Source organism: Misgurnus anguillicaudatus, chromosome 23 (genome assembly GCF_027580225.2).
Source record: "Misgurnus anguillicaudatus chromosome 23, ASM2758022v2, whole genome shotgun sequence".
NCBI lineage: Eukaryota > Metazoa > Chordata > Actinopteri > Cypriniformes > Cobitidae > Misgurnus > Misgurnus anguillicaudatus.
In genome coordinates, this window is record NC_073359.2 from 37,420,092 (window position 1) to 37,431,277 (window position 11,186).

General features: G+C 36.9%; 1 protein-coding gene and 1 non-coding gene across 2 annotated transcripts; one reads left to right on the forward strand and one right to left on the reverse strand.

Moving 5' to 3' along the window:
- Positions 1-5,741: 5,741 nt before the first annotated feature.
- Positions 5,742-5,956, reverse strand: LOC141361039 (small nucleolar RNA U3). Its single transcript, XR_012367088.1, has one exon. It is a non-coding gene; the product is annotated as a small nucleolar RNA U3 (small nucleolar RNA).
- Positions 5,957-7,613: 1,657 nt separating this feature from the next.
- LOC141359502 (uncharacterized) lies at positions 7,614-10,869 on the forward strand. Its single transcript, XM_073862071.1, has 9 exons — positions 7,614-7,688; positions 7,897-8,143; positions 8,263-8,536; positions 8,613-8,790; positions 8,940-9,016; positions 9,605-9,785; positions 9,926-10,174; positions 10,280-10,451; positions 10,650-10,869. The coding sequence occupies exons 2-9, from the start codon at positions 7,953-7,955 to the stop codon at positions 10,852-10,854; spliced, it is 1,527 nt and encodes a 508-aa protein (XP_073718172.1). The 5' UTR covers positions 7,614-7,688; positions 7,897-7,952; the 3' UTR covers positions 10,855-10,869.
- Positions 10,870-11,186: the final 317 nt, after the last annotated feature.

Genomic DNA, 11,186 nt, shown 5'->3' on the forward strand with positions numbered 1-11,186 from the left:
TGCCTCCCTCTAGTGGAAGCGGACGCAGCTGCACCCCATGCGCTCATTATGTGAGGGCGCGTGATCAAGACGTGCTGAACTACACACTAAATGCGTCTAACGGTAATAAAACAACGGTGACACACATGTTAAATACAATTTAGCAGTAAGACAAAAGGGTACAAGAACTGAAATATAGCACTCATGAATACAGCGTAAAGCTGACATAATGTAAAGGAAATAATCTCCAGTCTAACAATGGCTTATAACAGTCACGTGATGCCTATTAACTAAAGAAATACACGCAAAAGTATTAAACCAGGCGCATAATATACTTAACAATAAAGCAAGTTCAAGTAAACAACATCTAAACGAGTCCTATAGCAATATTTGCATATTAGTTCAAAATATAACTTACTTTCGCTTAGATTACGCACACGAGAGCACCCATCCCACAGAATGCAGAGTCGTGAATGAATATGTGACGCGCTCGGAACGGAAATGATATTAACGCGATTTCAAAATAAAAGACTTTCTGACAACTTGCTTGCAGAGTTACATGGATGATAGGTTTAACTTCTAAAGAACTGTTGTTAATCTGGTTAATAAAGTAAGTCACCATTGCTCCGATTAGTGTTTTCTTTAGTTGGGTACTTGGGTCTTGAAGTTTAGTGTTAGTTTTCTTCTGCTATTTGTGGCAGTGTGTTTATAAAACACATCTGTTAAAGCAGAGGAAGATGAGAGAAATGAAGTCTATAACTGTTACTATGTTAATTAGTATGAAAGTATAAGTCTTGGGATTCAATGATATCATAAAAAAAGTAATCACTGAATATAAGTGTTTAATTTATGTTCTGCCAACCCTGTGAAGCTCCCATGAAATCCAACAGTGCTGTAAAAGTCCACATACCCTGAAGAGTTAAATATTGTTTACACAAATCTAATCTGTGGTGTAAGACAGACACACTGAGACATCAACAATCAGCCAATAAAACACAATCATGGTGACAATCAACAACAAAGCTTCATGCCGCAATGCATGCTGGGTACCAGGATTGTAGAAAACTCATTCATAAATCCCATCATGCATTGCAACATGACAAAAATTTTGCTGCTTTCTTACCATTAACGGTCACCATTGTTGAGATTTGTATCAGAAATCATGAAGTCTCTCTTAAAGGAATAGTCTACTCATTTGCAATATTAAAATATGTTATTACCTTAACTAAGAACTGTTGAATCATCCCTCTGTCATCTGTGTGTGTGCACGTGGGCGCTGGAGCGCGCTGCTGCGCTGCGGTGGCGTTTGGCTTGGCCCCATTCATTCAGTGGTGCCATTTAGAGATAAAGTTAGAAGTGACCAAACACATCAACGTTTTTCCTATTTAAGACGAGTAGTTATACGAGCAAGTTTGGTGGTACAAAATAAAACATAGCGCTTTTCTAAGCGGATTTAAAAGAGTAACTATATTGTATGGCGTGATGGCACTTTTGGCAGTACTTCGACTCGGCGCAGTAACACCCTCCCTCTCCCATTATGAGAGTGAGAAGGGGAACGGACTTTTCAGGCGAGTCGAAGTGCTCCCAAAAGTGCTATTGCGCCGTGAGATGTGGTTGCTCTTTTGAATCCGCTTGGAAAGGCGCTGTGTTTTGTTTTGTGCCACCAGGCTTGCTCGTGTGGCTGCTCGTCTTGAGTGGGAGGGGCGTTGATGTGTTTGGTCACTTCTGACTTTGTCTCTGGATGGTACCATTGAATGAATGGGGCTGGGCTGAATGCTGTCGTGGCGTAGCGGAGCGCTCCGGTGCTTGCGTGCGCACACACAGATGACAGAGGGATGATTCAACAGTTCTTAGTTAAGGTAATAACATATTTTAATATTGAAAATGAGTAGACTATTCCTTTAAGCAAAAAACCAACAACAAAAAAACACTAAAGCATGACAGCAGTCTTATTCCATACAATGTCATTTGCATAGAGCTTTTTTATATGCCTGTTTCTACATAATTAATTTGTGATCAAATGTTTCAATGAGTTGTAGAGTAGAGTATAATAAATATAAACAATCTGAGAAGAACTGGAAGGGTTTCCCTCTACATGAAGCAACAAACAAGTGGTCTTACTAAAACATTGTTGCTATTGCTAAATGAGGAGAGTTAGATCAGTGAAGGTCAAGGGACAAATGCCTAACTAAAGGAAACACTAATCACAATAATGGTGACTTCAAATGAACTCATAACAAACACAAACTTAAAGGGGACATATTATGAGATTTTTTTTAAGCTGTAAACTAAGTCTAAAATAGGTCTGAGAAAAAGTGTGCCGTTTTGGGTGTGTCATTTAAAATGCAAATGAGCGGATGAAGTGCAACCACTGATCACAATGGTGGTGGTTTGTTGCAATTGAAACTCAATTGTGCTGTGAAATATTTTATCTCTCTCTTTCTCTCCATACTAAATGGTTGTGCTGTGGTTGGATAGTGCAGATAAAGGGGGCGGTATTACCTTATTCTGACATCACAATATGGGCCAAATTACAATGACCTATTTTTTCACATGCTTGCAGAAAATGGTTTACCAAAACTAAGTTATTGGGTTGATCTTTTTAACATTTTCTAGGTTGATAGAAGCACTGGGGACACAATTATAGCACTTAAACATGGAAAAAGTCAGATTTTCACAATATGTCCCCTTTAAGATTTAATGTGATACATTTTGTGATAAATGTCTATTTGACTTGTGAGACATCACGTCAGAAAGAAGATTTGTCTACTAAGGGGCTGTCCACACGGAGACGCGTATCACTGCATACGTATAAATTTGTTATCGTATTGGCGTTTCATCCACACTGATCCGGCGTTTTGGGAGACTGAATCCGCTATTTTTTGAAAGCGGGTCCTAAAGTGGATAAATCTGAAACCGACACCCTTGCGGTTTCGTCTGTACAGCCAATCTGTATATTTTGTGAAGCGAAAACGTCATCACATCACGTGTCCGAAGCGTTACACGTAACAGCAACAACAATAACGGCGGACTACGTGATTGTGTTCGTGCTACAGAAGCTACTAAAGCCTACTAGCTTTACAGTTTTTTACGATTGCTATGACACTTTTTTCAATACTTTTAACAAATTTTCTAAACTCTTAACACACCAACACACCTAAAACACACAACTGGCAAAACAGTTAATTTTATCCTCAAAATTACACATTGTAAACTAAACTCTCACACTGTTTACAAAAACACTGTAAACATGTTTCAGAATCAACAAGTTATACCAGATCACCAACACATGTTCTCTTCCAACAGAAACATTTAGTCAATCATAAAACAGTGTCATGAAAAACACAAACATAAGACGGAAAAACAAAAACTGCTTAAGTTTATGCGTAAGTCTGTCCTTATACAACAAACAGTTGTTTGTATGATTATAGACTGAGTTTTGCACTGCAGTTTCTTTTGAAAACTTGTTTATATTTTTGTTTAGTTGGGTTTAGTAAATGCATTCATTATGTTTGTTTTGCTGCAGCAATTCAAGACAAAAATGAATCATTCAACTTAGAGTACAGTTTATGAAAAAAGGTAGAATTGTTGCAGTAAAGACTTTACAGTATTTACAACAGGAAATTACTACAAGATAACAAACATATTCAATATTACTTCCATTTACAGTAAAAAAGTAAAATAAACAAATACAAACAGAAAAGCCACTGAAGAACAAAGTAAAAAAGAAAATCTCATCATCTACAGTAATCTATTGCGTTTCTATTTGGCCACATGTTCTCATTCACATAACACCTGATTTTTCTCTGGCAAGGCATCTTGTGAAGAACTTTTTGCCATGTCTTATCCACCTCTGACAGTGTTCAGGTGTGGTGTCAGGGAATGCACCATCTATTACATCCAGGTGGGACTGGAGAAAAACCTCTCCCTTGTCATGGTGGTCTTCCGCTGACTCGTGCAGACATATCTTATTTTTGTGTTGCTCATATTGTTCCTTTTCCACACAAGATCAACCTATAGAGGCCCTCCTTTCCTCTATTCTATTGTATACCATTGAAAGAACCTGAGTGTGTTTCCTAGGTGGGAATCAGCTGTGATTTATATATTTGCATTGGTACAATAAGTTGTTTTTCAATCCCAATGGAATAAAATACAGGGGATATATTTATGTTTCAATTCATCATATAAACAGCTGTTTACTTTGACTATAAGTGAGGTTTAGCACATGATGTTATCTGTTTTGACATGCTGTGTGAAAGCATTTGTAAATTTGACTTTAAAAATTTATTGTTTTGGTCTTGTTTGAGCTTGTTTGTAAAAGAAGTTCAAGCATTTTAAATTTGTGTTAATTATATGCCTTTTGTGTTAAACCAACAAGAAATGTGTTAATAGTACAGCTTACATAGGTGGATGTAGTGCTAACTGTGTTAAGAGTTTTGAAAACTTGTTAAAAGTATTGAAAAATCTGTCATAGCAATCGTAAAAAACTGTATTACAGCAAAATCTATTGCTTCTATGCAATTGTGGTGACCAATAAGCGATAATGGACAACACCATACATTAGTTATGCGCATGCTCAAAGTCTTCTTCTCCGTGTATAGTGTATATCTGTGGCAGAATTACAGCGCCCCATACTGGTCCGGCATATATACTACATCGCTTTCAGTCGGTTTCAGTGGTTTCGTGTTTACGGATTATTTTTTTAGAGCAAGGAAAAAAAATGATCGGATAGGGAATGCAGCGGCTTCGTGTGGATATAGCCTTAATCACGCGTGTGGATGATGGAATAGTTGAGCACTTGTATTTTGTTCTGACAGTTGTTTAGAAGTTAAACTTATCCATTTAGAAAATAACTTTGCAAGTTATCATTTTATTTTTCAAACAGAGATGCTGATAGAGAGGCAAACATGAAAGATTGCAGCTTTTGCAGGCATACACCCAACAGTATTCATCTATTGCATTTAATAATTTGTCTTTCTTTATTATTTTAGTATTTTCTCCAGAAAACGAGTCATCAAAATAAAAATTTAGAGACAGGAAAATGTCCAAAATGTAATTGATTTGAATGACCAGCAGGTGTTTACCATTAATGTCTTAATCATCACTTCATTATCTCATCAACTTTAACACTGATTCAGAGTTATATTTTTAACACCAGTCTTTTTTAACACCGATCTTGGTGTGGATTATATAAACACCAAATAGTGTTGATTTAAAACTGGTAGAGTTAATTTAACACTGGGGATTTTCCTGTGTACGGACATCAGTGAGTTGCTGTGCTAATACTATAGCCTACATGAACTAAGATGATTGACAGACATAAAGTAAGTTTATTTAATTTTACCATAAAACTTACGCGAAATATGCATGAAACAGCTAATTATATTAAACACCTTTTTGACTAAAATGTATTTGTTAGGTGTGTGTGTGCAGATTATATTTTAAGTTGTTATGTGCTTGATTATGATTTCTGTTAAAAGTTTTTGAATGTGCTTTAGTTGGAATTTTCTTTAAAAATGTATTTACCCTCCTGGATGATAGAATTAGATGCGAATGACGTCATTACGTAAAGTACGTTAAAGAACTGGTGAATCGTTTTTTTGAACCAGTTCTTTGAAACGAACTGTCCGAAAGAACTGATTCACAAAAAAGTCAGACTTCCCATCACTAATTAGAATACAAAAAACAAACACATTTCAATGCTTGATTTCATAAACAAAACAACCTTTGTCATATTCTTTCTTTTAATTTCAAAAAACAAGCCCACTCTGATCATGCACTTCTCTTCTTTAAGCTTATTAGGATTAAAGAACATTCATCAATAGCAATGATCTGTGATAATGAACACCAACCATTGCTTGATACACGCTCAGAGAAACACATCAACACTCTTCATCATGGTTCCAAAGACTCAACTCTTTCAAAACACATTTCCTAGTTTAGAAACTATAGAAATGATTCCTGAAAGCATAGTCTTGCCGTTTCACTGCACTTACCCAACACACATTCTGAGAGACAATGAACCTCAATGACGGTAAGTTGTGGCTTTATAATGCTTAGAGGGACAAAATGCTCAGAAACACAAAACTATAATACCTTGAGCACGGACTGTAATGAATGGATGTGTGCAAATCTGTTAATAACAATGTATTTATAGTATTAAAGGAATAGTCTACCCTTTTGCCATATTAAACTATGTTATTACCTCAACTTAGACGAATAAATTCATATCTATTTTTTTTCAATGCGTGCACTGTACAGCGCATCGTGAATGTGTTAGCATTTAGCCTAGCCCCATTCATTCCTATGGTACCAAAGAGGGAAGCCACCAAACAATTCTGTGTTTTTCCTGTTTAAAGACTGTTACATGAGGAGTTATACCAGTAAGTATGGTGCCACAAAATAAAACTTTTTTTTGGTACCATAGGAATGAATGGGGCTAGGCTAGGCACTGTACAGTGCACGCATTGAAAAAAGATAGATATGTATTAATTCGTCTAGGTTGAGGTAATAACATAGTTTAATATGGCAAAAGGGTAGACTATTCCTTTAAAGGTGACCAAGAATGTTAAACTGTATTTACCTCGTCATAGCCGAATAATTAGAGCTCTGTATATAGTAATGACATATCGTGAGCCTCAAACAGTAATGTTTCCTCAGTCTCAAGTAAATACCATGCATTCAAAAATCCACTGAAAAACAGGCCGATCTCAACAGAACACCGGCAGTGACGTAACTGTCGAGATGTATACGCCCCCAACATTTGCATATACACGCCCATCTTCGAGGCAAGCTGGACGTTCACAGCGTAATCATCTGGGTATTACAAAGTAACAAGCGAGGACGAAAATGACAGAACATGGAAACAAATGTTATGTTCCAGGTTGTGCGGGGCATGTGAGCTCTTTTCATACCCTTCCCACAGAAAAGAAGTGTCAACAGGCATGGTTGATGTTTATATACAACCGGATACCGGAGCAGTTTAATCACAAATTGTTAATTTGTTCTGACCATTTTACCGCGGACAGTTTTTCGAACCTGGGACAATATCACGCAGGATTCGCCCAGCGTTTGGTACTAAAAAAGGGGGCAATTCCAACAATATGGCAATTACAAACCCTACAATCCGTAAGTATTGATTTTATTTACTTATTTACTGTTGATTTCGATTTAAATGTAAAGGTGTATCGTAAGCAAACAATGTTACTGATAAGTTAACCTGCGTTGTTAAGATCAAACGCAAGATGCGTCTGTTGTAAATTTAACCGTTGCTTTCTTTAACTGTCAAACTAAATGACATAGATAACTACGTTACTTAGTATGACGATATGTACGCGCATGTTTATATTAATTCCTGCCTGATTACAACTCTAGATACATATGTCAATTCATTTGTTCGGGTAGATTTTTTATGTAGTCTATATTTCATCAACAGCACATAAATCAGGCACTAACACGGTTACTACGGTTGCTCAAAGATAGCTCACTCGCTGAAATGATTGTCAGCGCGATCATGTCGATTTGCATTAGCCTATACAATATCTTTACACTTTTTTTTTTTTTTTGAAAACTGCGGTATGACTGTTGGCATGCTTGACTTTCAGAGTACATCACAGCCCCTGTAGGCTGTCAAACAGATGATCTTATTGTTTTATCTAAGGGAACACAGCTGTCTTTGACAACATTGAGGCCCCACCTTCGAAGCAAAGGTAATGTTATTTATTATTAAGAGCCAGTGTGCTTCTGTAAGGACAGACTAATTGTGTATTATTATTAATTGCTGCTAAATATAGGTCTTTTCTGAATCATCAAAATCTGTTTGCAATGATGAACAAAGAACATAATTTATTTGTGCCCAGTTATTAAAATCTTATATGGGTTAACTTTATTTGCCATACTACTATTTTTTTTTTTTAGGCGTACAGGTGACAGTGCCATCTCAAAGTGTGGCGGTAGGCACCACAACTCCAACAATGCCATGGCCCACAATGCTGCCTTTTACATCGACACCAGTGAAGGATTCAAGGCCAGCCAAAAGACCCCGTGTTGAATTGGAGGAGGATCAGGAAATGGGGGATGTTTCCTTTGCTGTCACTGATCCACAAGATTCCACATATGATCCTGCACAGTCTGTTACAACTGAGACACAATCTTCACAGGTTTCGTAAGTACAGTTATCTGTCACACTTATCTGACAATTCAACAATGTTTTCACACAAACTGTTAATTAGTTATCCTGTTTTCGTTTCAATGACACAATGTTGTTTCTTTGTTTTCTTTCAGTGCCACATCAATGCCATTCCATAAGGATACAAAGTATATTGTATTTGAAAAATGCCTCCTTAGCCTGTTCGAGAATTGTCCTATTTGTACCAGGGCTTGTAATGTCCACCCACGCAGAAGAGGGACCTTCATAGCCATTGACCAGCTGTGCCCTCACTGTGACTTTTTTAGGCAGTGGAGGAGTCAGCCTGTCATTGGCAGCACACCTGTGGGGAACCTTCAGTTGTCTGCTGCCATCTATTTTAGTGGAGCATCCTTTTTGAAGATGCAAAAGGTAGTGTATTATTTATACACACCAAATTAGTCAAAAGTAGATATGACAACTGATTTTTTTCATATTTACTTTAAAGGTGTTTAGGGCGATGTACCTGAAAACGCATACATATGATGCTTTTAGAAGACATGCCAACACATACCTTCAACCTGCTATCATCCACAAGTGGAATGAAGAGCAAAATTTGAAGCTACAATACTTGACGCAGCACGACAGTGTCATTCTTGGTGGTGACATGCGAGCAGACTCGCCAGGTACAAATGCTCATTTAGATTTTTTCATACTATTTAAAGGACTATGCATTGCACAAGGCCGCATAAATCTGCAGATGAAGTTGTTTGTGTCTGATACATAACTTTACTGTATTTCAAATTTATTAGTAACTTTATTATTTTTATTTCAGGACATTCTGCGAAGTATGGGAGCTACACCATGATGGACTTGCAGACCAACAACATTGTAGACATACAGCTGGTACAGGTATTCGAAAATACTTCAACAACAGCAGACTACAGACAACATACTCTTGTTATGTACGATTGCTGAAAAATAGCAAGTATACTACTAAACTACCCTTGATAGTATAGTATGATAGTAGTATCAGACTACTTTTTATACACACATATTAAAGGTGCAGTGTGTAATTTTTAGAAGGATCTCTTGAAAGAAATGCCTAATAATATACAAAACTATATTAGCAGTGGTGTATAAAGACCCTTTATAATGAACCGTTATGTTTTTATAACCTTAGATTGAGACGTTTTTATCTTCATACACTGAGGGTCCCCTTACGTTGAAGTCACCATTTTGTGCCACCATGTTTCTACAGAAGCTCTTAACGGACAAACTGTTTTATTAAGTTGTCTCCGACGATGACACGTTTGTACGGTGGTGGCTATCGTAGCTTCTTTATGCCTTTTAAAATCGAAGGTTGTGCAGTGGGCTGAGCCGTTGGTTGCAATTCGCAACTTCACCACTAGATGCCACTAAAATGTACACACTGCACCTTTAAATATGTCATTTATGAATATATTACACATATATTTATGTTTGTGTGTTTGTACACAGAGTAATGAGGTAGGGGGAAGCTACCACATGGAAAAGGAGGGCCTTAGACGAAGTTTGAATTGCCTATCAGAAAGCGGTGTAACGTTGGACTGCATTGTCACTGACCGTCACCCACAAATACAAAAGTTCCTGAAGGATCGTAAAATCAAACACTATTATGACGTCTGGCATATGGCTAAAGGTAATGGTTTTTTATTTTGGTTGACAGAAAATACATTTCATATTATCATGGTTAAAGTACATATTCATAACCCTTACGAAGGTTACTTCGTCATTAAAAAAAATCTGTGATATGTTTGAACTGTAAATTCACTTCTTTAGGGTTGTCAAAGAAGGTGGAGAAAATTTCTAGAGAGAAAGACTGCAGTTTGGTGAAGAAGTGGCATAAGAGTATCATCAACCACCTGTACTGGTCTGCCACTAGCTCTGCTTCAGGACCAGAGAAGTTAGCCAAATGGACCTCTATCATCAACCACATTCAAGACATTCACACACATTCTGACCCAGCCTTCCCTAGGTGTAAACATGCACAAAGATTGTCTAAGGACCGTAGAAAGTGGTTTCAACCAGGTGTGTAACTTTGTTGTGTTATTTGCCTAAAACACTCATAAGCAGTTATGTGGGGCATGTTATGTAAATTGTTGTAGCAATAACATTACATCGGTTTTCCCCAAGGTTCAAGAGCACTAAATAGGCTACAGAATGTGCTGATTAACAAAAGAGTCCTTTCAGATGTGGAAAAGCTGAGCCCACATTACCAGACATCAACTGTAGAGTCATTTCACAAAGTCATCTTACACTTTGCACCCAAAAATGTTGTGTTCCCCTTCATCGGAATGCTATGCAGGTACGTCGTCTCCCTCACAACTGAAAATGCAAACCAGTTTGAGGCTGTTCTAACTAAAAGACCTGAAGTAAAGTATGTTTCTATTAGAGTTTACAGGTTACATAATAGTGTAGCTATTAATTGTCATTTGAACATTTACATAATTTTAGTGTTAAATTGAAAGGTTGACATGAACAGATTCTTTGTCTTGTGCTTTAGGTTATATCTTGCAGCAATGCACTTTAATGAGAATGCTGTACGGCCACAACTGAGAACATCTGAAGGGAAACCTGTGTACAAGCTTCTCTTTCCAAAGGCCAAAAAGGGAGGACATACTGTCAAACCCGTAAAGACAGAGCCAACATTTTGCTATGTTTTTACAAAAAATATTTATTTTAAACAATACTTACATATGTGCAAATAAACAAAACAAACTAAATAAATAAATAAATAAATATAAAATTAACTTAACTAGGGATGGGCACGGATATTCGAATATTCGAATATTCGATCTGCAATAATAATTCGAATTTAAAAAATGCTATTCGAATGTTTGTTTGTTTTTAATGTGCCACCAAATGGTTACGACTTATTTAATGCTTTTTCACTTCATCTATACTGTCTTTTACAGACTTAAATGTAAGATATACATGAACATTAATTCGTATGTATTTCTTATTGTTTGGCAATGCAGGTTGCAGACGAATTTAAGTTTTTCCTTTAATCTCCGGTTTTGTGCGCCGCGCCGTATTTGGC